Source organism: Leucoraja erinacea, chromosome 10, assembly GCF_028641065.1.
Source record: "Leucoraja erinacea ecotype New England chromosome 10, Leri_hhj_1, whole genome shotgun sequence".
NCBI classification, from domain to species: Eukaryota; Metazoa; Chordata; class Chondrichthyes; order Rajiformes; family Rajidae; genus Leucoraja; species Leucoraja erinaceus.
This window is the reverse complement of record NC_073386.1, coordinates 55,215,419-55,241,909: the sequence shown is the minus strand read 5'-3', so window position 1 is coordinate 55,241,909 and position 26,491 is coordinate 55,215,419. Positions and strand designations below refer to the sequence as shown.

At 44.7% G+C, this 26,491-nt stretch overlaps 1 protein-coding gene across 1 annotated transcript; it reads left to right on the top strand.

Moving 5' to 3' along the window:
- The first annotated feature begins 811 nt into the window (after positions 1-811).
- On the top strand, positions 812-26,491 carry vcam1b (vascular cell adhesion molecule 1b). The gene is made up of 20 exons (XM_055641241.1): positions 812-1,573; positions 1,763-2,038; positions 2,832-3,134; positions 3,253-3,519; positions 4,091-4,354; positions 5,550-5,813; positions 7,057-7,320; positions 8,376-8,639; positions 9,694-9,957; positions 11,216-11,491; positions 12,560-12,823; positions 13,915-14,178; positions 15,427-15,694; positions 16,347-16,369; positions 16,771-17,034; positions 18,118-18,381; positions 19,469-19,732; positions 20,804-21,067; positions 22,227-22,490; positions 25,120-26,491. Exons 1-20 carry the CDS (start codon positions 1,513-1,515, stop codon positions 25,284-25,286), a joined length of 4,809 nt encoding a protein of 1,602 aa, XP_055497216.1. The 5' UTR covers positions 812-1,512; the 3' UTR covers positions 25,287-26,491.

Here is a 26,491-nt window from a genome sequence, read left to right as displayed (position 1 = left end):
AAAAAGGTAAAAAAAAAGACCCTGATAGGAGTAACATACAGGCCTCCGAAAACTAGCTGCCAGGAAGTGGGGTACAAATGACATCAGGAGCTACAATCGGCATGTAAGAAAGGCAATGTCACAGTGCTCATGGGAGATTTCAATACTCAGGTAGACTGGGAAAATCAGGTTGGTACGGGATCCCAAGAGAAGGAATTTGTGGAGTGCCTGCATGATGGCTTCTTAGAGCAGCTTGCGGTTGAGACTACTAGGGAAAAGGCGATTCTGGATTTGACATAATGAACCAGATTTGATTAGGGAGTTTAAGGTGAAGGGACCCCTAGGAGGCAGTGATCATAATATGATACGTTTCAAGCTACAGTTTGAGAAGGGGAAACTGAAATTGGAAGTATCAGTATTACTGTTGAGTAAAAGTGACAACAGAAGCATGAGGGAGGAGCAGGCAAAATTAATTGGAAAGGGACCCCAGCAGGAATGATGAAGGAGCAGCAATGGCAGGAGTTTCTGGGAGTGACTTGTAAGATGCAGGATCTTTTTTTTCCCCCAAAGAAGAAGAAACATGCCAAAAGGAGAATGAAACAACCATTGCTGACATAGGAAGTCAAAGACAGCATTAACCTAACGAGAAATCATATAATATGGCAAATATTATCAGGAAGCTAGATGATTAGGAAGCTTTTAAAAACCAAGAGAAGGCAATTAAAAACGCATTATGGGGGGAAAGGGATGAGGGTACGCATGCCAATGATATAAAAGAGGATATTACATGGTTTTTTTCGGATGTATAAGGGGTAAAAGAGACGCACGAGTGGACATTGGACAACTGGAAAATGATACCGGAGAAGTAGTCGTTGGGAACAAAGAGATGGCAGACGAACTGAATGTTTTTTTGCATCAGTTTCACAGTGAAAGACACAGCACCATGCCAGAATTTCAAGAGAGTCAGGGGGCAGAAATGAGTGCAGTTGCTATTCATGAGGAGAAGGTGTCGGGAAGCTAAAAGATTGAAGGTGGATAGGTCACCTGGACAAGATTCATTGCACCCGAGGGCTCTGAAAAAGATCGCTGTAAAGGTTGTAGAGGCATTAGTAGTGACGTTTCAAGAAACATTAGAGTCACTAGAGTGGGGCCCAAATGAATGTGCTGGCACGAACTCAATGGGCCGAGTGGCTCTTGTTCGTGCGTAAAATGCATTTAAAAAAGATTACGTGATTCTGCGCTTCCATAAGTGTCTGGTTATGATCTGCAAGATATGGAATTGGGAAACTTGTGTTTATTTAAACTGCGGTGCCCTTTGTGGTAAATTCCCCTCAGCAGAGAAAGACCAGGAGCCAGTGAGCGGTGCGTGGTGGGGATTGCTCGCCTGAAGCCAAGGGAAGTTCCCTGCTCTTCCAGACGGGGTTATAAAGCGGGGCGGCGGAGCCCAGGCTCACAGCTCCAGAGCCTGACGCCCCTTGCAGAAGTGAAATCAACCTCGGCTTATGTGTGTGTGTGTCCGAGTGCCGCTGAACCATGGCTGGAGACAGATGCGACACAGCCGCTACAATTACTCTTGCATTGATGCTCGCCACAGGTTTCTCATTTATTTTACAGCATTAATAATCTGCATTTTCTTCGGATTCGTTTTGTGTTAAATATCAGGCACCAAAGTATCAATTTTGGTATCTGTCTGTTTAAAGAAACAAAGAGGTGGATATTTAAAGCGTTAAACGTATAAGCTTTTAAAAAATAATATTGCTTTTGTAATGTTTCAAAACTGCAGGATCCGCCTTCAAGTTGGAGTTAAACCCGTCTAGAAACGTGTGGGCTCGTATCGGGGACTCGCTGGAGTTGAACTGTGTGGCGAAGAGCTGCTCGTCTCCGACCTTCACGTGGAGAATCGGGACCGATAACCCCCTGGGCGGAACAATCACAACTCGGGGCTCGGTGTCCAAGTTCACCATCTCCGCGGTTACTACTCAGAACCAACACAAGTACACTTGTTCCGCAAAATGCGGCGCAGATGTAAAACGAACATATGCCAACCTCAATATATTCTGTGAGTATTAACCCATCTCCCGACTGTAAACTTGTTGCAACTTTGTCCGGCCACATAAAAGTTAAAAAAAAAAAAAATACTGGAAACACTTAACTATTCGTGCAGCCTCCACGAAGAGAGAAACAGAATCTCGACCGTTCCTTCTTTCTCAGAGATACTACCTGTCCTGCTGAGTTACTCCAGCTTTTTGTGTCTATCTTCGGTTAAAACCAGCATCTGTTGTTCCACTGAAAGGTCATTGTTCTGGGGAGATTTCACTCGTTGTAGCGCAGCGTCTGAAGAGAGCAGTTTTCCCTCTGTTTTCTCTCCACCAATACTGCCTGCCAGATGAGTATTTCCGGCACACGCTGTTTTATTCAGGGCCTTCCAACGATTGTCTTTGTTTTGGTCTTCAACAAATATTTTAGTTAACAGATTCATGAATGTTTTCTGACATGAAAGTTGTCCTTTTGCCGATCGAATGAGAGTTTGGTAACAAATCATGTTCATAAATAACAGGAGCAGAATTCGCCCATTCGGCCCATCGAGTTTACTCCGCCATTCAATCATGGCTAATCCATCTCTCCCTCTTAACCCCATTCTCCTGCCTTCTCCCCATAACCTCTGACACCCGTACTAATTAAGAATCTGCCTATTTCTGCCTTAAATATATCCATTGCCTTGGCCTCCACAGCCTTCTGTGGCGATGAATTCCGCAGATTCACCACCCTCTGACTAAATCGATGGGCAACTTGGGTGCTGTACATTCCACCCTGATTCCCTGTTTGATTCCTGAATCCACGTGTCGTTGCAGCTCTGTCCGACACACTCATCGTGGAGACTGTGGGCAGCCTGGAAGTTGGCCAGAGAGGCTCCGTGAGATGTACGGTCCCCAAAGTCTACCCCGCTCAAGTGGAGGTGGAGTGGCTGAAAGGAACAACATTGCTGAAGACCGACAGCTTCCGTGACTACACAGAGGAAGAAACGGCGATGAACTTCACCTACGAACTGACGGCTGAATTGCGAGACTCGGGACAAGAGCTGACATGCCGAGTGCAATTACTCACGGAGAACCAACCACGCAAGGCCGAGGGGTCGCTAACGTTACAGGTTCTCTGTAAGTATGGAGACAGAGATATAACATTGAGAACGGAATCACAGTCATAGACGCAGTCTGGATAATGGTTTAAGTCGCCCGCCTTTAATGTAGTGAATTATCCCATCTCCTTCTACAGATGCTCCCACGGGGATTGACATTACTGCAGAGCCCTCTGCCACAGTGAGAGAGGGTCAGGATGTTCGGCTAACCTGTGCTGCAGACAGCAGCCCCGCTGCCACGATAGTGTGGAGCAAGTTATCCGCCGGCAACTGGTCAGTCGTGGCCGAGGACCGAGCGATTCTGCACCTGTCACCGGCCCTGTTCGGGGACACGGGAATGTACCGCTGTGAAGCCGGCAATAAACTGGGGACAATCACCAAGGAGGTGGAATTCCACGTTCAAGGTGCGTTTGTTTCACTATTGTAATTTTACTATCATTGTTATAGGAAAGACGTGGTCAAGCTGGAAAGGGTTGAGAGAAGATTTACCAGGATGTCACTAGGGCTAAAGGGTCTGAGCTATAGGGAGAGGTTGGGCAGGCTGGGACTCTATTCCTTGGAGCGCAGGTGAGGGGCAGATGCACAGAGTCTTTTGCCCATAGTGGGTGCATCGATGACCAGACATAGGTTTATGGTGAAGGGGAAAAGATTTAGTAGGAATCTGAGGAGTAACTTTTTCACACAAAGGTTGGTGGGTGTATGGAACAAGCTGCTAGAGGAGGTAGCTGAGGCAGGGACGATCCCAACATTTAAGAAATAGTTAGACAGGTACATGGATAGGACGGGTTTGGAGGAACATGGACCAAATGCGGGCAGGTGGGACGAGTGTAGCTGGGAAATGATGGCTGGTGTGGGCAAGTTGGGCCGAAGGGCCTGTTTCCACACTATATCACTTTATGACTATGACTATGTTTCTTTGCACGGATTTGGCTCAACGTTTTGCAATTTATTAATTTCTCACGCCTCTGGTTTCAGGTAGCCCCAGGGACACCACTCTCTCCATCACCCCCTCTGCTGTGAAGGAAGGAGACAGGGTCACGTTCAGCTGCACAACCCAGTCCAACCCCCCTGCCCACCTTGTACTGAGGAGGCAGTCATCGAGCGGATGGAGCGAGCTAGACTCTGAGAATGGGACATTGACAATCCGTGATGTCCAGCCAGCTGATGCAGGGCTGTATCAATGTGAGGCCATTAATGCTCTGGGGAAGCAGATCAACATCACCAAACTCCAGGTTCAAGGTTTGTGTGGAAATTAATGAGAAATTTACAGGAACTGAATGTGAAAAGTATTTTCACTTAAATTCTTACGAGGGGGGACAAGAATGATTTGGATTTATGGGGGAACATTCATACCATCCATGGTAGTTGAGGCTGGGACTATCCCAACATTTAAGGGCAGGTACATGCCCTCCCACTCGCAATAAGGGCAGAGTCCCCCTGGTCCTCACCTTTCACCCCACTAGCTGGCACATACAACAAATAATCCTCCATCAGTTTCGCCACCTCCAACGTGACCCCACCACTCACCACATCTTCCCATCTCCCCCCCCCCCCGTCGGTCTTCCGCAAAGACTGCTCCCTCCGTAACTCCCTTGTCAATTCTTCCCTTCCCCCCACTCCACCCCTTCCCCAGGTACTTTCCCTTGCAACCGCAAGAGATGCTACACTTGTCGCTTTACCTCCCCCCTTGACTCAATTCAAGGACCCAAGCAGTCGTTCCAGGTGCGATAGAGGTTCACTTGCACCTCCTCCAAATGCTCTAGATGTCAGCTGATCTATATTGGTGAGACCAAGCGTAGGCTTGGCGATCGTTTTGCCGAACACCTCCGCTCGTTCCGCACTAACCAATCCAATTTAATTTAACAACGTGTGTGAAAGTGTAACTAACTGCTGCCATCCTTTGGCACAGGAGTGGAGAGAATTTCTAGCTTTTTGTGCCTAATTCCTTGAACCGAAACTTGAGCTGACAAGTCATGGTGATTATTATACATTGCAATAATATATGATTGTAACAATCATTAATAGACATAATGATATGAATAGATCAGGTAGATGTATAGAGTCTCTTGCCCAGAGTAGGTGAATCAAGGACCAGAGAACATAGGTTTAATGTGTCGGGGAAAAGACTTAATAGGAATCTGAGAGCGAACCTTTTTTAAAAAGAGTGGTGGGTGCATGCAACAAGCTGCTAGAGGAGGTAGTTGAGGATGGGACTATCCCAACTTTTAAGAAACAGTTGGACAGGTTTGGAGGGACATGGACCAAACACGGGCAGGCGGGACTAGTGTAGCTGGGACATGATGGCTGGTGTGGGCAAGTTGAGCCGAAAGACCCGTTTCCACAATGTATCACTTTATGACTATAACTATGTTTCTTTGCACGGATTTGTCTAAACATTTTGCAATTCATTAATTTCTCACGCCTCTGATCTCAGGTAGCCCCAGGGACACCACTCTCTCCATCACCCCCTCTGCTGTGAAGGAAGGAGACAGGGTCACGTTCAGCTGCACAACCCAGTCCAACCCCCCTGCCCACCTTGTACTGAGGAGGCAGTCATCGAGCGGATGGAGCGAGCTAGACTCTGAGAATGGGACATTGACAATCCATGATGTCCAGCCAGCTGATGCAGGGCTGTATCAATGTGAGGCCATTAATGCTCTGGGGAAGCAGATCAACATCACCAAACTCCAGGTTCAAGGTTTGTATGGAAATTAATGAGAAATTTACAGGAACTGAATGTGAAAAGTATTTTCACTTGAATTATTACTAGAATGATGTGGATTTATGGGGGAACATTCATACCATTCAGGACTACGCACACACTTTATCACCAATAAAGTGCCTTTAACATGTGAAGCAACGAAATGTGGTGCAGCACATTCTCACAAAGAGCAATGTGAGGAAAACCAATTAGTTGTAATGATGAAGAAAAACAAATTGTATATGCTGATTTACAACAACAAAAAGACACAAAGTTCTGGAGTAACTCAGTGTGTCAGGTAACATCCCTGGAAAACATGGATGGGTAACGTTTCAAGCTGGGATCCTTCTTCAGACTGATGTTGGTTTAGTGATAAATATTGACCAGGATGCAGGAATAAACTGGGCAGAACTCTGACACCACCCCTTCCCCGGGCACTTTCCCTTAAACCGCAAGAGATGCTACACTTGTCGCTTTAGCTCCCCCCTTGACTCCATTCAAGGAACCCAGCAGTTCGTTCCAGGTGCGACAGAGGTTCACCTGCACCTCCTCCAACCCCATCTATTGCATCCGCTGCTCTAGATGTCAGCTGATCTATATCGGTGAGACCAAGCGTAGGCTTGGCGATCGTTTCGCCGAACACCTCCGCTCGATCCGCATTAACCAACCTGACCTCACGGTGGCTCGACACTTCAACTCCCCCTCCCATTCCGTATCCGACCTCTCTGTCTTGGGCCTCCTCCTTGGCCAGAGTGAGCAACACCGGAAATTGGAGGAACAGCACCTCATATTCCGCTTGGGGAGTCTGCATCCTGGGGGCATGAACATTGAATTCTCACAATTCTGTTAACCCTTGCTGTCTCCTCCCCTTCGTACCTCTCCCTCAGCCCTCGGGCTCCCCCTCCTCCTTTTTCCTTTCTTCTTCCCACCCCCTATCAGTCTGAAGAAGGGTTTGGGACCGAAACGTTCCCTATCTCTTTCGCTCCATAGATGCTGCTGCACCCGCTGAGTTTCTCCAGCATTTCTGTGTACCTTACACAGGTACATGGATAGGATAGGTTTGGAGGGACATGGACCAAACACGGGCAGGCGGGACTAGTGTAGCTGGGACATGATGGCTGGTTTGGGCAAGTTGAGCCGAAAGACGTGTTTCCACAATGTATCACTCTATGACTGTTTTTTCGCACGGTTTTGGCTCAACTTTTTGCAATTCATTAATTTCTCACGCCTCTGGTTTCAGGTAGCCCCAGGGACACCACTCTCTCCATCACCCCCTCTGCTGTGAAGGAAGGAGACAGGGTCATGTTCATCTGCACAACCCAGTCCAACCCCCCTGCCCACCTTGTACTGAGGAGGCAGTCATCGAGCGGATGGAGCGAGCTAGACTCTGAGAATGGGACATTGACAATCCGTGATGTCCAGCCAGCTGATGCAGGGCTGTATCAATGTGAGGCCATTAATGCTCTGGGGAAGCAGATCAACATCACCAAACTCCAGGTTCAAGGTTTGTATGGAAATTAATGAGACATTTACAGGAACTGAATGTGAAAAGTATTTTCACTTGAATTATTACTAGAATGATGTGGATTTATGGGGGAACATTCATACCATTCAGGACTACGCAAACACTTTATCACCAATAAAGTGCCTTTAACATGTGAAGCAACAAAATGTGGTGCAGCACATTCTCACAAAGAGCAATGTGAGGAAAACCAATTAGCTGTAATGATGGAGAAAAACAAATTGTATATGCTGATTTACAACAATAAAAAGACACAAAGTTCTGGAGTAACTCAGTGTGTCAGGTAACATCCCTGGAGAACATGGATGGGTAACGTTTCAAGTTGGGATCCTTCTTCAGACTGATGTTGGTTTAGTGATAAATATTGACCAGGATGCAGGAATAAACTGGGCAGAACTCTGCCACGTTAAATTTAAAATTATGTTACCGAATCTTTTATGTCAACTAGAGGAGGTTTTAATTTAACAACGTGTGTGAAAGTGTAACTAACTGCTGCCATCCTTTGGCACAGGAGTGGAGAGAATTTCTAGCTTTTTGTGTCTAATTCCTTGAACAGAAACTTGAGCTGACAAGTCATGGTGATTATTATACATTGCAATAATATATGATTGTAACAATCATTAATAGACATAATGATATGAATAGATCAGGTAGATGTATAGAGTCTCTTGCCCAGAGTAGGTGAATCAAGGACCAGGGAACATAGGTTTAATGTGTCGGGGAAAAGACTTAATAGGAATCTGAGAGCGAACTTTTTTTTAAAAAGAGTGGTGGGTGCATGCAACAAGCTGCTAGAGGAGGTAGTTGAGGATGGGACTATCCCAACTTTTAAGAAACAGTTGGACAGGTTTGGAGGGACATGGACCAAACACGGGCAGGCGGGACTAGTGTAGCTGGGACATGATGGCTGGTGTGGGCAAGTTGAGCCGAAAGACCCGTTTCCACACTGTATCACTTTATGACTATGACTATGTTTCTTTGCATGGATTTGTCTAAACTTTTTGCAATTTATTAATTTCTCACGCCTCTGGTTTCAGGTAGCCCCAGGGACACCACTCTCTCCATCACCCCCTCTGCTGTGAAGGAAGGAGACAATATCACGTTCAGCTGCACAACCCAGTCCAACCCCCCTGCCCAGCTTGTACTGAAGAGGCAGTCATCGAGTGGATGGAGCGAGCTAGACTCTGAGAATGGGACATTGACAATACATGATGTCCAGCCAGCTGATGCAGGGCTGTATCAATGTGAGGCCACTAATGCTCTGGGGAAGCAGATCAACATCACCAAACTCCAGGTTCAAGGTTTGTGTGGAAATTAATGAGAAATTTCAAGGAACTGAATGTAAAAAGTATTTTCACTTGAATTATTACTAGAATGATTTGGATTTATGGGGGAACATTCATACCATTCAGGACTACGCAAACACTTTATCACCAATAAAGTGCCTTTGACATGTGAAGCAATGAAATGTGGTGCAGCACATTCTCACAAAGAGCAATGTGAGGAAAACCAATTAGTTGTAATGATGGAAAAAAAAAATTGTATATGTTGATTTACAACAACAAAAAGACAAAAAGTTCTGGAGTAACTCAGTTTGTCAGGTAACATCCCTGGAGAACATGGATGGGTAACGTTTCAAGTTGGGATCCTTCTTCAGACTGATGTTGGTTTAGTGATAAATATTGACCAGGATGCAGGAATAAACTGGGCAGAACTCTGGCACGTTAAATTTAGAATTGTATTACCGAATCTTTTATGTCAACTAGAGGAGGTTTTAATTTAACAACGTATGTGAAAGTGTAACTAACTGCTGCCATCCTTTGGCACAGGACTGGAGAGACTTTCTAGCTTTTTGTGCCTAATTCCTTGAACAGAAACTTGAGCTGACAAGTCATGGTGATTATTATACATTGCAATAATATATGATTGTAACAATCATTAATAGACATAATGATATGAATAGATCAGGTAGATGTATAGAGTCTCTTGCCCAGAGTAGGTGAATCAAGGACCAGAGAACATAGGTTTAATGTGTCGGGGAAAAGACTTAATAGGAATCTGAGGGGTAACTTTTTTTAAACAAGAGTGGTGGGTGTATGGAACAAGCTGCTAGAGGAGGTCATTGAGGATGGGACTATCCCAACTTTTAAGAAACAGTTGGACAGGTTTGGAGGGACATGGACCAAACAGGGGCAGGCGGGACTAGTGTAGCTGGGACATGATGGCTGGTGTGGGCAAGTTGAGCCGAAAGACCCGTTTCCACACTGTATCACTTTATGACTATAACTATGTTTCTTTGCACGGATTTGTCTAAACATTTTGCAATTCATTAATTTCTCACGCCTCTGATCTCAGGTAGCCCCAGGGACACCACTCTCTCCATCACCCCCTCTGCTGTGAAGGAAGGAGACAGGGTCACATTCAGCTGCACAACCCAGTCCAACCCCCCTGCCCAACTTGTACTGAGGAGGCAGTCATCGAGCGGATGGAGCGAGCTAGACTCTGAGAATGGGACATTGACAATCCGTGATGTCCAGCCAGCTGATGCAGGGCTGTATCAATGTGAGGCCACTAATGCTCTGGGGAAGCAGATCAACATCACCAAACTCCAGGTTCAAGGTTTGTATGGAAATTAATGAGAAATTTACAGGAACTGAATGTGAAAAGTATTTTCACTTGAATTATCACGAGGGGGGGAAAGAATGATTTGGATTTATGGGGGAACATTCATACCATTCAGGTCTACGCAAACACTTTATCACCAATAAAGTGCCTTTAACATGTGAAGCAACGAAATGTGGTGCAGCACATTCTCACAAAGAGCAATGTGAGGAAAACCAATTAGTTGTAATGATGAAGAAAAACAAATTGTATATGCTGATTTACAACAACAAGACACAAAGTTCTGGAGTAACTCAGTGTGTCAGGTAACATCCCTGGAAAACATGGATGGGTAACGTTTCAAGTTGGGATCCTTCTTCAGACTGATGTTGGTTTAGTGATAAATATTGACTAGGATGCAGGAATAAACTGGGCAGAACTCTGCCACCACCCCTCCCCCGGGCACTTTCCCTTAAACCGCAAGAGATGCTACACTTGTCGCTTTAGCTCCCCCCTTGACTCCATTCAAGGACCCCAGCAGTTCGTTCCAGGTGCGACAGAGGTTCACCTGCACCTCCTCCAACCCCATCTATTGCATCCGCTGCTCTAGATGTCAGCTGATCTATATCGGTGAGACCAAGCGTAGGCTTGGCGATCGTTTCACCAAACACCTCCGCTCGGTCCGCATTAACCAACCTGACCTCACGGTGGCTCAGCACTTCAACTCCCCCTCCCATTCCGTATCCGACCTCTCTGTCTTGGGCCTCCTCCTTGGCCAGAGTGAGCAACTCCGGAAATTGGAGGAACAGCACCTCATATTCCGCTTGGGGAGTCTGCATCCTGGGGGCATGAACATTGAATTCTCACAATTCTCTTAACCCTTGCTGTCTCCTCCCCTTCCTACCTCTCCCTCAGCCCTCGGGCTCCCCCTCCTCCTTTTTCCTTTCTTCTTCCCACCCCCTATCAGTCTGAAGAAGGGTTTGGGAACGAAACGTTGCCTATCTCTTTCACTCCATAGATGCTGCTGCACCCGCTGAGTTTCTCCAGCATTTCTGTGTACCTTACACAGGTATATGGATAGGACAGGTTTGGAGGGACGTGGACCAAACAGGGGCAGGCGGGACTAGTGTAGCTGGGAAATGATGGCTGGTGTGGGCAAGTTGGGCCGAAGGGCCTGTTTCCACACTATATCACTTTATGACTATGACTATGTTTCTTTGCACGGATTTGGCTCAACTTTTTGCAATTTATTAATTTCTCACGCCTCTGGTTTCAGGTAGCCCCAGGGACACCACTCTCTCCATCACCCCCTCTGCTGTGAAGGAAGGAGACAGGGTCACGTTCAGCTGCACAACCCAGTCCAACCCCTCTGCCCACCTTGTACTGAGGAGGCAGTCATCGAGCGGATGGAGCGAGCTAGACTCTGAGAATGGGACATTGACAATCCGTGATGTCCAGCCAGCTGATGCAGGGCTGTATCAATGTGAGGCCACTAATGCTCTGGGGAAGCAGATCAACATCACCAAACTCCAGGTTCAAGGTTTGTGTGGAAATTAATGAGAAATTTACAGGAACTGAATGTGAAAAGTATTTTCACTTGAATTATTACGAGGGGGGAAAGAATGATTTGGATTTATGGGGGAACATTCATACCATTCAGGACTACGCAACACTTTATCACCAATAAAGTGCCTTTAACATGTGAAGCAACGAAATGTGGTGCAGCACATTCTCACAAAGAGCAATGTGAGAAAAACCAATGAGTTGTAATGATGAAGAAAAACAAATTGTATATGCTGATTTACAACAACAAAAAGACACAAAGTTCTGGAGTAACTCAGTGTGTCAGGTAACATCCCTGGAGAACATGGATGGGTAACGTTTCAAGTTGGGATCCTTCTTCAGACTGATGTTGGTTTAGTGATAAATATTGACCAGGATGCAGGAATAAACTGGGCAGAACTCTGCCACGTTAAATTTAAAATTATTTTACAGAATCTTTTATGTCAACTAGAGGAGGTTTTAATTTAACAACGTATGTGAAATTGTAACTAACTGCTGCCATCCTTTGGCACAGGACTGGAGAGACTTTCTAGCTTTTTGTGCCTAATTCCTTGAACAGAAACTTGAGCTGACAAGTCATGGTGATTATTATACATTGCAATAATCTATGATTGTAACAATCATTAATAGACATAATGATATGAATAGATCAGGTAGATGTATAGAGTCTCTTGCCCAGAGTAGGTGAATCAAGGACCAGAGAACACAGGTTTAATGTGTCGGGGAAAAGACTTAATAGGAATCTGAGGGGTAACTTTTTTACACCAAGGGTGGTGGGTGTATGGAACAAGCTGCTAGAGGAGGTAGTTGAGGCTGGGACTATCCCAACATTTAAGAAACAGTTAGACAGGTACATGGATAGGACAGGTTTGGAGGGACATGGACCAAACAGGGGCAGGCGGGACGAGTGTATCTGGGAAATTATGGCTGGTTTGGGCAAGTTGGGCCGAAGGGTCTGTTTCCACACTATATCACTTTATGCCTATGATTATGTTTCTTTGCACGGATTTGGCTCAACTTTTTGCAATTTATTAATTTCTCATGTCTCTGGTTTCAGGCAGCCCCAGGGACACCACTCTCTCCATCACCCCCTCTGCTGTGAAGGAAGGAGACAGGGTCACGTTCAGCTGCACAACCCAGTCCAACCCCCCTGCCCACCTTGTACTGAAGAGGCAGTCATCGAGCGGATGGAGCGAGCTAGATTCTGAGAATGGGACATTGACAATCCGTGATGTCCAGCCAGCTGATGCAGGGCTGTATCAATGTGAGGCCACTAATGCTCTGGGGAAGCAGATCAACATCACCAAACTCCAGGTTCAAGGTTTGTGTGGAAATTAATGAGAAATTTACAGGAACTGAATGTAAAAAGTATTTTCACTTGAATTATTACTAGGGGGGGGGGGGGGGGAAAGAATGATGTGGATTTATGGGGGAACATTCATACCATTCAGGACTACGCAAACACTTTATCACCAAGACAGTGCCTTTGACATGTGAAGCAATGAAATGTGGTGTAGCACATTCTCACAAAGAGCAATGTGAGGAAAACCAATTAGTTGTAATGATGAAGAAAAATAAATTGTATATGTTGATTTACAACAACAACAAGACACAAAGTTCTGGAGTAACTCAGTGTGTCGGGTAACATCCCTGGAGAACATGGATGGGTAACGTTTCAAGTTGGGATCCTTCTTCAGACTGATGTTGGTTTAGTGATAAATATTGACCAGGATGCAGGAATAAACTGGGCAGAACTCTGCCACGTTAAATTTAAAATTGTGTTACCGAATCTTTTATGTCAACTAGAGGAGGTTTTAATTTAACAACGTATGTGAAATTGTAACTAACTGCTGCCATCCTTTGGCACAGGAGTGGAGAGAATTTCTAGCTTTTTGTGCCTAATTCCTTGAACAGAAACTTGAGCTGACAAGTCATGGTGATTATTATACATTGCAATAATCTATGATTGTAACAATCATTAATAGACATCATGAGATGTATAGATCAGGTAGATGTATAGAGTCTCTTGCCCAGAGTAGGTGAATCAAGGACCAGAGAACATAGGTTTAATGTGTCGGGGAAAAGACTTAATAGGAATCTGAGGGGTAACTTTTTTACACCAAGGGTGGTGGGTGTATGGAACAAGCTGCTAGAGGAGGTAGTTGAGGCTGGGACTATCCCAACATTTAAGAAACAGTTAGACAGGTACATGGATAGGACAGGTTTGGAGGGACATGGACCAAACAGGGGCAGATGGGACGAGTGTAGCTGGGAAATGATGGCTGGTGTAGGCAAGTTGGGCCGAAGGGCCTGTTTCCACACTATATCACTTTATGACTATGACTATGTTTCTTTGCACGGATTTGGCTGAACTTTTTGCAATTTATTAATTTCTCATGTCTCTGGTTTCAGGTATCCCCAGGGACACCACTCTCTCCATCACCCCCTCTGCTGTGAAGGAAGGAGACAATATCACGTTCAGCTGCACAACCCAGTCCAACCCCCCTGCCCAGCTTGTACTGAAGAGGCAGTCATCGAGCGGATGGAGCGAGCTAGACTCTGAGAATGGGACATTGACAATCCGTGATGTCCAGCCAGCTGATGCAGGGCTGTATCAATGTGAGGCCACTAATGCTCTGGGGAAGCAGATCAACATCACCAAACTCCAGGTTCAAGGTTTGTGTGGAAATTAATGAGAAATTTACAGGAACTGAATGTGAAAAGTATTTTCACTTGAATTATTACGAGGGGGGGAAAGAATGATTTGGATTTATGGGGGAACATTCATACCATTCAGGACTACGCAAACACTTTATCACCAATAAAGTGCCTTTAACATGTGAAGCAACGAAATGTGGTGCAGCACATTCTCACAAAGAGCGATGTGAGGAAAACCAATTAGTTGTAATGATGAAGAAAAACAAATTGTATATGTTGATTTACAACAACAAAAAGACACAAAGTTCTGGAGTAACTCAGTGTGTCGGGTAACATCCCTGGAGAACATGGATGGGTAACGTTTCAAGTTGGGATCCTTCTTCAGACTGATGTTGGTTTAGTGATAAATATTGACCAGTATACTGGAATAAACTGGGCAGAACTCTGACACGACCCCTTCCCCGGGCACTTTCCCTTAAACCGCAAGAGATGCTACACTTGTCGCTTTAGCTCCCCCCTTGACTCCATTCAAGGACCCCAGCAGTTCGTTCCAGGTGCGACAGAGGTTCACCTGCACCTCCTCCAACCCCATCTATTGCATCCGCTGCTCTAGATGTCAGCTGATCTATATCGGTGAGACCAAGTGTAGGCTTGGCGATCGTTTCGCCGAACACCTCCGCTCGATCCGCATTAACCAACCTGACCTCACAGTGGCTCGGCACTTCAACTCCCCCTCCCATTCCGTATCCGACCTCTCTGTCTTGGGCCTCCTCCTTGGCCAGAGTGAGCAACACCGGAAATTGGAGGAACAGCACCTCATATTCCGCTTGGGGAGTCTGCATCCTGGGGGCATGAACATTGAATTCTCACAATTCTGTTAACCCTTGCTGTCTCCTCCCCTTCCTACCTCTCCCTCAGCCCTCGGGCCCCTCCTCCTTTTTCCTTTCTTCTTCCCACCCCCTATCAGTCTGAAGAAGGGTTTGGGACCGAAACGTTGCCTATCTCCTTCGCTCCATAGATGCTGCTGCACCCGCTGAGTTTCTCCAGCATTTCTGTGTACCTTAGACAGGTACATGGATAGGACAGGTTTGGAGGGACATGAACCAAACACGGGCGGGCGGGACTAGTGTAGCTGGGACATGATGGCTGGTTTGGGCAAGTTGAGCCGAAAGACGTGTTTCCACAATGTATCACTATGACTGTTTTTTCGCACGGATTTGGCTCAACTTTTTGCAATTCATTAATTTCTCACGCCTCTGGTTTCAGGTAGCCCCAGGGACACCACTCTCTCCATCACCCCCTCTGCTGTGAAGGAAGGAGACAGGGTCACGTTCAGCTGCACAACCCAGTCCAACCCCCCTGCCCACCTTGTACTGAGGAGGCAGTCATCGAGCGGATGGAGCGAGCTAGACTCTGAGAATGGGACATTGACAATCCGTGATGTCCAGCCAGCTGATGCAGGGCTGTATCAATGTGAGGCCACTAATGCTCTGGGGAAGCAGATCAACATCACCAAACTCCAGGTTCAAGGTTTGTGTGGAAATTAATGAGAAATTTACAGGAACTGAATGTAAAAAGTATTTTCACTTGGATTATTACTAGGGGGGGGAAAGAATGATGTGGATTTATGGGGGAACATTCATACCATTCAGGACTACGCAAACACTTTATCACCAATAAAGTGCCTTTGACATGTGAAGCAACGAAATGTGGTGCAGCACATTCTCACAAAGAGCAATGTGAGGAAAACCAATTAGTTGTAATGATGAAGAAAAACAAATTATATACGTTGATTTACAACAACAAAAAGACACAAAGTTCTGGAGTAACTCAGTGTGTCGGGTAACATCCCTGGAGAACATGGATGGGTAACGTTTCAAGTTGGGATCCTTCTTCAGACTGATGTTGGTTTAGTGATAAATATTGACCAGGATGCAGGAATAAACTGGGCAGAACTCTGCCACGTTAAATTTAGAATTGTGTTACCGAATCTTTTATGTCAACTAGAGGAGGTTTTAATTTAACAACGTATGTGAAAGTGTAACTAACTGCTGCCATCCTTTGGCACAGGACTGGAGAGACTTTCTAGCTTTTTGTGCCTAATTCCTTGAACAGAAATTTGAGCTGACAAGTCATGGTGATTATTATACATTGCAATTATCTATGATTGTAACAATCATTAATAGACATAATGATATGAATAGATCAGGTAGATGTATAGAGTCTCTTGCCCAGAGTAGGTGAATCAAGGACCAGAGAACATAGGTTTAATGTGTCAGGGAAAAGACTTAATACGAATCTGAGGGGTAACCTTTTTACACCAAGGGTGCTGGGTGTATGGAACAAGCTGCTAGAGGAGGTAGTTGAGGCTGGGACTATCCCAACTTTTAAGACAGTTAGACAGGTACATGGATAGGACAGGTTTGGAGGGACATGGACCAAATGCGGGCAGGTGGGACGAGTGTAGCTGGGAAATGATGGCTGGTATGGGCAAGTTGGGCCGAAGGGCCTGTTTCCACACTATATCACTTTATGCCTATGATTCTGTTTCTTTGCACGGATTTGGCTCAATTTTTGCAATTTATTAATTTCTCATGTCTCTGGTTTCAGGAAGCCCCAGGGACACCACTCTCTCCATCACCCCCTCTGCTGTGAAGGAAGGAGACAATATCACGTTCAGCTGCACAACCCAGTCCAACCCCCCTGCCCACCTTGTACTGAAGAGGCAGTCATCGAGCGGATGGAGCGAGCTAGACTCTGAGAATGGGACATTGACAATCCGTGATGTCCAGCCAGCTGATGCAGGGCTGTATCAATGTGAGGCCACTAATGCTCTGGGGAAGCAGATCAACATCACCAAACTCCAGGTTCAAGGTTTGTGTGGAAATTAATGAGAAATTTACAGGAACTGAATGTAAAAAGTATTTTCACTTGAATTATTACTAGGGGGGGGAAAGAATGATGTGGATTTATGGGGGAACATTCATACCATTCAGGACTACGCAAACACTTTATCACCAATAAAGTGCCTTTGACATGTGAAGCAACGAAATGTGGTGCAGCACATTCTCACAAAGAGCAATGTGAGGAAAACCAATTAGTTGTAATGATGAAGAAAAACAAATTGTATATGCTGATTTACAACAACAACAAGACACAAAGTTCTGGAGTAACTCAGTGTGTCGGGTAACATCCCTGGAGAACATGGATGGGTAACGTTTCAAGTTGGGATCCTTCTTCAGACTGATGTTGGTTTAGTGATAAATATTGACCAGGATGCAGGAATAAACTGGGCAGAACTCTGCCACGTTAAATTTAGAATTGTGTTACAGAATCATTTATGTCAACTAGAGGAGGTTTTAATTTAACAACGTATGTGAAAGTGTAACTAACTGCTGCCATCCTTTGGCACAGGAGTGGAGAGAATTTCTAGCTTTTTGTGCCTAATTCCTTGAACAGAAACTTGAGCTGACAAGTCATGGTGATTATTATACATTGCAATAATCTATGATTGTAACAATCATTAATAGACATAATGATATGAATAGATCAGGTAGATGTATAGAGTCTCTTGCCCAGAGTAGGTGAATCAATGACCAGAGAACATAGGTTTAATGTGTCGGGGAAAAGACTTAATACGAATCTGAGGGATAACCTTTTTACACCAAGGGTGGTGGGTGTATGGAACAAGCTGCTAGAGGAGGTAGTTGAGACTGGGACTATCCCAACATTTAAGAAACAGTTAGACAGGTACATGGATAGGACAGGTTTGGAGGGACATGGAATAAAGGCGGGCAGGTGGGACGAGTGTAGCTGGGAAATGATGGCTGGTTTGGGCAAGTTGGGCCGAAGGGCCTGTTTCCACACTATATCACTTTATGACTATGACTATGTTTCTTTGCATGGATTTGTCTAAACATTTTGCAATTTATTAATTTCTCACGCCTCTGGTTTCAGGTAGCCCCAGGGACACCACTCTCTCCATCACCCCCTCTGCTGTGAAGGAAGGAGACAGGGTCACGTTCAGCTGCACAACCCAGTCCAACCCCCCTGCCCACCTTGTACTGAAGAGGCAGTCATCGAGTGGATGGAGCGAGCTAGACTCTGAGAATGGGACATTGACAATCCGTGATGTCCAGCTAGCTGATGCAGGGCTGTATCAATGTGAGGCCACTAATGCTCTGGGGAAGCAGATCAACATCACCAAACTCCAGGTTCAAGGTTTGTGTGGAAATTAATGAGAAATTTACAGGAACTGAATGTAAAAAGTATTTTCACTTGAATTATTACTAGGGGGGGGGGGGAAAGAATGATGTGGATTTATGGGGGAACATTCATACCATTCAGGACTACGCAAACACTTTATCACCAATAAAGTGCCTTTGACATGTGAAGCAACGAAATGTGGTGCAGCACATTCTCACAAAGAGCAATGTGAGGAAAACCAATTAGTTGTAATGATGAAGAAAAACAAATTGTATATGTTGATTTACAACAACAACAAGACACAAAGTTCTGGAGTAACTCAGTGTGTCAGGTAACATCCCTGGAGAACATGGATGGGTAACGTTTCAAGTTGGGATCCTTCTTCAGACTGATGTTGGTTTAGTGATAAATATTGACCAGGATGCAGGAATAAACTGGGCAGAACTCTGCCACGTTAAATTTAGAATTATGTTACAGAATCATTTATGTCAACTAGAGGAGGTTTTAATTTAACAACGTATGTGAAAGTGTAACTAACTGCTGCCATCCTTTCGCACAGGAGTGGAGAGACTTTCTAGCTTTTTGTGCCTAATTCCTTGAACAGAAACTTGAGCTGACAAGTCATGGTGATTATTATACATTGCAATAATCTATGATTGTAACAATCATTAATAGACATAATGATATGAATAGATCAGGTAGATGTATAGAGTCTCTTGCCCAGAGTAGGTGAATCAAGGACCAGAGAACATAGGTTTAATGTGTCGGGGAAAAGACTTAATAGGAATCTGAGGGGTAACTTTTTTACACCAAGGGTGGTGGGTGTATGGAACAAGCTGCTAGAGGAGGTAGTTGAGGCTGGGACTATCCCAACATTTAAGAAACAGTTAGATAGGTACATGGATAGGACAGGTTTGCAGGGACATGGACCAAACAGGGGCAGGTGGGACTAGTGTAGCTGGGACATGATGGCTGGTGTGGGCAAGTTGGGCCGAAGGGCCTGTTTCCACACTATATCACTTTATGCCTATGATTGTGTTTCTTTGCACGGATTTGGCTCAACTTTTTGCAATTTATTAATTTCTCATGTCTCTGGTTTCAGGTAGCCCCAGGGACACCACTCTCTCCATCACCCCCTCTGCTGTGAAGGAAGGAGACAGGGTCACGTTCAGCTGCACAACCCAGTCCAACCCCCCTGCCCACCTTGTACTGAAGAGGCAGTCATCGAACGGATGGAGCGAGCTAGACTCTGAGAATGGGACATTGACAATCCGTGATGTCCAGCCAGCTGATGCAGGGCTGTATCAATGTGAGGCCACTAATGCTCTGGGGAAGCAGATCAACATCACCAAACTCCAGGTTCAAGGTTTGTGTGGAAATTAATGAGAAATTTACAGGAACTGAATGTAAAAAGTATTTTTACTTGAATTATTACTAGAATGATTTGGATTTATGGGGGAACATTCATACCATTCAGGACTACGCAAACACTTTATCACCAATAAAGTGCCTTTGACATGTGAAGCAACGAAATGTGGTGCAGCACATTCTCACAAAGAGCAATGTGAGGAAAACCAATTAGTTGTAATGATGGAGAAAAACAAATTGTATATGTTGATTTACAACAACAAAAAGACACAAAGTTCTGGAGTAACTCAGTGTGTCAGGTAACATCCCTGGAAAAATGGATGGGTAACGTTTCAAGTTGGGATCCTTCTTCAGACTGATGTTGGTTTAGTGATAAATATTGACCAGGATACAGGAATAAACTGGGCAGAACTCTGCCACGTTAAATTAAAAATTGTGTTACAGAATATTTTATGTCAACTAGAGGGGGTTTTAATTTAACAACGTATGTGAAAGTGTAACTAACTGCTGCCATTCTTTGGCACAGGAGTGGAGAGAATTTCTAGCTCTTTGTGCCTAATTCCTTGAACAGAAACTTGAGCTGACAAGTCATGGTGATTATTATACATTGCAATAATCTATGATTGTAACAATCATTAATAGACATAATGATATGAATAGATCAGGCAGATGTATAGAGTCTCTTGCCCAGAGTAGGTGAATCAAGGACCAGAGAACACAGGTTTAATGTGTCGGGGAAAAGACTTAATAGGAATCTGAGGGGTAACTTTTTTACACCAAGTGTGGTGGGTGTATGGAACAAGCTGCTAGAGGAGGTAGTTGAGGCTGGGACTATCCCAACATTTAAGAAACAGTTAGACAGGTACATGGATAGGACAGGTTTGGAGGGACATGGAATAAAGGCGGGCAGGTGGGACGAGTGTAGCTGGGAAATGATGGCTGGTTTGGGCAAGTTGGGCCGAAGGGCCTGTTTCCACACTATATCACTTTATGACTATGACTATGTTTCTTTGCATGGATTTGTCTAAACATTTTGCAATTTATTAATTTCTCACGCCTCTGGTTTCAGGTAGCCCCAGGGACACCACTCTCTCCATCACCCCCTCTGCTGTGAAGGAAGGAGACAATATCATGTTCAGCTGCACAACCCAGTCCAACCCCCCTGCCCACCTTGTACTGAGGAGGCAGTCATCGAGTGGATGGAGCGAGCTAAACTCTGAGAATGGGACATTGACAATCCATGATGTCCAGCTAGCTGATGCAGGGCTGTATCAATGTGAGGCCACTAATGCTCTGGGGAAGCAGATCAACATCACCAAACTCCAGGTTCAAGGTTTGTGTGGAAATTAATGAGAAATTTACAGGAACTGAATGTGAAAAGTATTTTCACTTGAATTATTACGAGGGGGGGGGAAAGAATGATTTGGATTTATGGGGGAACATTCATACCATTCAGGACTACGCAAACACTTTATCACCAATAAAGTGCCTTTGACATGTGAAGCAACGAAATGTGGTGCAGCACATTCTCACAAAGAGCAATGTGAGGAAAACCAATTAGTTGTAATGATGAAGAGAAATAAATTGTATATGTTGATTTACAACAACAACAAGACACAAAGTTCTGGAGTAACTCAGTGTGTCGGGTAACATCCCTGGAGAACATGGATGGGTAACGTTTCAAGTTGGGATCCTTCTTCAGACTGATGTTGGTTTAGTGATAAATATTGACCAGGATGCAGGAATAAACTGGGCAGAACTCTGCCACTTTAAATTTAGAATTGTGTTAAACCGCAAGAGATGTCAACTAGAGGGGGTTTTAACTCCATTCAACGCAGTTGTTCCAGGTGCGAAGTGTAACTAACTCCTCCAACCCCATCTTTGGCACAGGAGTCTAGAGAATTTCTAGCTTTTTGTAGACCTAATTCCTTTCGACCGAACACTTGAGCTGCATTAACCAACCTGTCATGGTGGCTCAGCATTAACATTCCATTCCGTATCTATCTCTGATTGTAACAATTGGCATTAATGAGACACAATGAATTTGAATAGCATCAGGTAGGGGTATAGAGTCTCTTGAACAGAGTATTCTCACAATTCTGACCCCTTGCTGTCACTTCCCCTTCGTTAATGTGTCAGGGAAAAGACTTAATAGGAATCTGAGGGGGTAACTTTTTTACCACCCAAGGGTGCTGGGTGTTTGGAACAAACGCTGCCGTATTCTTTTCGCTCCATAGAGGTAGCTGCAGGCTGGGACTATCCCAACATTTAAGAAACCTTAGACAGGTACATGGATAGGACAGGTTTGGAGGGACATGGACCAAACAGGGGCAGGCGGGACTAGTGTAGCTGGGAAATGATGGCTGGTTTGGGCAAGTTGGGCCGAAGGGCCTGCTTCCACACTATATCACTTTATGCCTATGACTATGTTTCTTTGCACGGATTTGGCTCAATTTTTGCAATTTATTAATTTCTCATGTCTCTGGTTTCAGGTAGCCCCAGGGACACCACTCTCTCCATCACCCCCTCTGCTGTGAAGGAAGGAGACAGGGTCACGTTCAGCTGCACAACCCAGTCCAACCCCCCTGCCCACCTTGTACTGAAGAGGCAGTCATCGAGCGGATGGAGCGAGCTAGACTCTGAGAATGGGACATTGACAATCCGTGATGTCCAGCCAGCTGATGCAGGGCTGTATCAATGTGAGGCCACTAATGCTCTGGGGAAGCAGATCAACATCACCAAACTCCAGGTTCAAGGTTTGTGTGGAAATTAATGAGAAATTTACAGGAACTGAATGTGAAAAGTATTTTCACTTGAATTATTACTAGGGGGGGAAAGAATGATGTGGATTTATGGGGGAACATTCATACCATTCAGGACTACGCAAACACTTTGTCACCAATAAAGTGCCTTTGACATGTGAAGCAACGAAATGTGGTGCAGCACATTCTCACAAAGAGCAATGTGAGGAAAACCAATTAGTTGTAATGATGAAGAAAAACAAATTGTATATGCTGATTTACAACAACAACAAGACACAAAGTTCTGGAGTAACTCAGTGTGTCAGGTAACATCCCTGGAGAACATGGATGGGTAACGTTTCAAGTTGGGATCCTTCTTCAGACTGATGTTGGTTTAGTGATAAATATTGACCAGGATGCAGGAATAAACTGGGCAGAACTCTGCCACTTTAAATTTAGAATTGTGTTACCAAATCGTTTATGTCAACTAGAGGGGGTTTTAATTTAACAACGTATGTGAAAGTGTAACTAACTGCTGCCATCCTTTGGCACAGGACTGGAGAGACTTTCTAGCTTTTTGTGCCTAATTCCTTGAACAGAAACTTGAGCTGACAAGTCATGGTGATTATTATACATTGCAATAATCTATGATTGTAACAATCATTAATAGACATAATGATATGAATAGATCAGGTAGATGTATAGAGTCTCTTGCCCAGAGTAGGTGAATCAAGGACCAGAGAACATAGGTTTAATGTGTTGGGGAAAAGACTTAATAGGAATCTGAGGGGTAACTTTTTTACACCAAGGGTGGTAGGTGTATGGAACAAGCTGCTAGAGGAGGTAGTTAAGGCTGGGACTATCCCAACATTTAAGAAACAGTTAGACAGGTACATGGATAGGACAGGTTTGGAGGGACATGGAATAAAGGCGGGCAGGTGGGACTAGTGTAGCTGGGAAATGATGGCTGGTGTGGGCAAGTTGGGCGGAAGGGCCTGTTTCCACACTGTATCACTTTATGACTATGACTATGTTTCTTGGCACAGATTTGTCTAAACATTTTGCAATTTATTAATTTCTCACGCCTCTGGTCTCAGGTAGCCCCAGGGACACCACTCTCTCCATCACCCCCTCTGCTGTGAAGGAAGGAGACAGGGTCATGATCAGCTGCACAACCCAGTCCAACCCCCCTGCCCAGCTTGTACTGAAGAGGACAGTCATCGAGCGGATGGAGCGAGCTAGACTCTGAGAATGGGACATTGACAATCCGTGATGTCCAGCCAACTGATGCAGGTTGGTATCAATTCTCCCAAAGAGCAATGTGATGAAAACCAATTAGTTGTAATGATGTAGGAAAATAAATTGTATATGCTGATTTACAACAACAACAAGACACAAAGTTCTGGAGTAACTCAGTGTGTCGGGTATCATCCCTGGAGAACATGGATGGGTAACGTTTCAAGTTGGGACACCTTACAGAGAATAACAAGAATAATAAAACATATAATCGGAATAAAATAAATAATAAAGACATCACCAAAACACAAATTAAAAACAGAATTCATTCCAAAGACAAAAAATCAAAAACACAATGTGAAGAGAGAGCAGCGGCAGCTAAAGCGCGCCAGCGACCACTCTCCCTTCCGACAGCCATCTTGGACACAGACTAACATGTTTACTTACACACAAAAAAAAATAATCTCCCCACAATGTTTACCACTGTGGGGGAAGGCACAATGTCCAGTCCCCATCCCCAGTTTACCCAAAGTCAGGCCTATTGAGGCCACCGCTATTGCTTCAACGGAGGCCCTATGTTCCTGGCCGTTCTCACCGGGTGGTGTTGCCCCGGCGTCGGGAGAGTCCTCTCAGCGGCTGGGCCACCTGGAACGGCCGCTTCCTGACTGGGGACCGCGGCTTCCGAAGCCGACAAGGCCGCGCCGGTTTGGAGCTCCCAGGCTCCCGATGTTAGAGTCGGCGCCGCTCCGCTCCGCAGACCCGCAGCCCGGAGGTGTTGATCTCGACGGTCACAGCTCACCGGAGCTCCAGCGCGGTGACCCAAGCAAGGCATCGCCCGCTCCACTCCGCGATAGCACCCCAGCGCTGTGCCGCCACCGAAGCCGAGGTGCTGGGCGGTCCCCGCCAGGAAACGGCGCTCCACGCCTGCTGGTAGGCCACGAGGACGGGTCGACGGGGCAGCCCGGAGAAAAAGCTGCCTCACCGACCAGGTAGGGACCTAGAAGTATAATTACCTCCTTCCCCCCACATTAAAAAGTCCATTCTCCAACAGGCAAAGGACAGGACTTACTAAAAACTCCAAAAAAAAGTGAGTTAAACGGACGGCTGCTGGTTAGCAGCTGTTCCCCAAGATGGCTCCTCCTCCTGTTCCCCTCAGCCAATTTCACCTGGAAGAAACTAGTGAACAACAGTGAAAATGTGCTGTCCTTCAGTAACGACAACTTTACAACCCTTGAAAAATACACCAAGTGACACTGGGCTTTGTAAGGTCAAAGTGATTAATAAACTTGGGAAACAGACAGGATTTGTGGAAATACAAGTTATCGGTAAGTTTAGATTGAGAATTGTTGTGTGGAGAATGTATTTTACTGATATTGTTCTTTAAAAATATTCTTCTGTCTTTTTTCAGAAAAAATAACTGATATCGCAACTCCTGCCGAGATTCCTCCGGGTGTTCTGGAAACATTATGCACAGGAGCCGCACTTGCATCAGCAGGACTGATATTTACTGCTCTGTTTTATGCCTTTCGCAGAAGCTTGAAAGAATCTTACAATATAGCAGGAGAGATACTGTGAAGTGTAAACAAAGGATCAAAGGAATGGACATTCACACTTCTAGCACCGATCAATCTCTGGGACTGTGCTGCTAGGGGCAGGGAGTTGGGAAATGAAGGTGTTGGGTTATAACACGATTCAAAATATTACCAACAGCTGCTATCTAAAAAGTGTACAGTAGACAAACTTAGGGCACTTTATTGTATATAATTCTCTGTAATTTGAATTTGCTGGTGTTCTTGTGAGGAATAGTACTGTGCTAAGGAAATAGTGCACAAACAATTCACTTCAAAAAGTTCTCTGGCCTAAAATGCATTTTCGATATCTCTCTCCCATGTGCCAAGTACAATTCAAACTATTAGCATTCTTCAGTGAAACAGATCTATTTTTTTCAGATGCAAAATGGTGCTGGACTTGATCCCATCCTTCCCCTGTGGGGAATGGGAGGCCATATGTGAGCCAGGAGCAAGGCACTTTACACTTACTGTTCTACTGTCTATGGATCAACAATTATTTGACCTCCTACGGCGATGCTGGTGATTATCTGTATATATATATTTTTTAAATGCTGCTGCATTCTTCCTAGAACGTTTGAACCACTTTTGCAATGCATTCCCTACACATTGAACTGGGACATCTTCCATTGTGGCTGAATCTCGGAACTGTGTGCTGGTTTAGGTACTGAACTCTCAGCTGAGGACTATTGATCAGTGACTCCGTTTTCTGAAGCTGGAACTGGAAATCCAAACCAAATGAATTGTACTCATTGAACTAAACTATTGTTAAAGTCAATTACTGTCCCCACATGTTATTTCAATCATTTTTTCACCTAATGTCAAAGCCTTCAAGAACAGATTAAACAAATTAATTACAATATTATTTATGTTTTGACTGAATACACCTCTCAAATTAAGTAATTTAAAATATTAGCAAAGATTTTTCACAATTAGAATATAATATTGTCAACTTTACTGTTGTCAACATTTGAGAATAATAAGTTTCCAACGTTAAAACCAGGAATTTCAGTGACATTTGCAATAATTTTAAACAAAGTCCAGTTCCAGTACATTTTGCAATGCTGTCAGTCCAGGAAAGATTGCATGTCTAGAATGAATGATTTGGCTGGTTCTAAAAGCGAGTGAATATCTGAGAACTTGTGTGGACACTTGTACTACTGATTATATTGACTAATGTTGCGGGTTTTAATAAACTGTATAATTATCTGA

Coding starts and splice junctions, on each gene's coding strand:
- vcam1b (XM_055641241.1), top strand. CDS start 1,513: ATGGCTGGAGACAGATGCGACACAGCCGCTACAATTACTCTTGCATTG. Junction 11,492..12,559: donor GGTTCAAGGTTTGTGTGGAA/ATTAATGAGAAA, acceptor CTCTGGTTTCAG/GCAGCCCCAGGGACACCACT. Junction 12,824..13,914: donor CACCAAACTCCAGGTTCAAG/GTTTGTGTGGAA, acceptor CTCTGGTTTCAG/GTATCCCCAGGGACACCACT.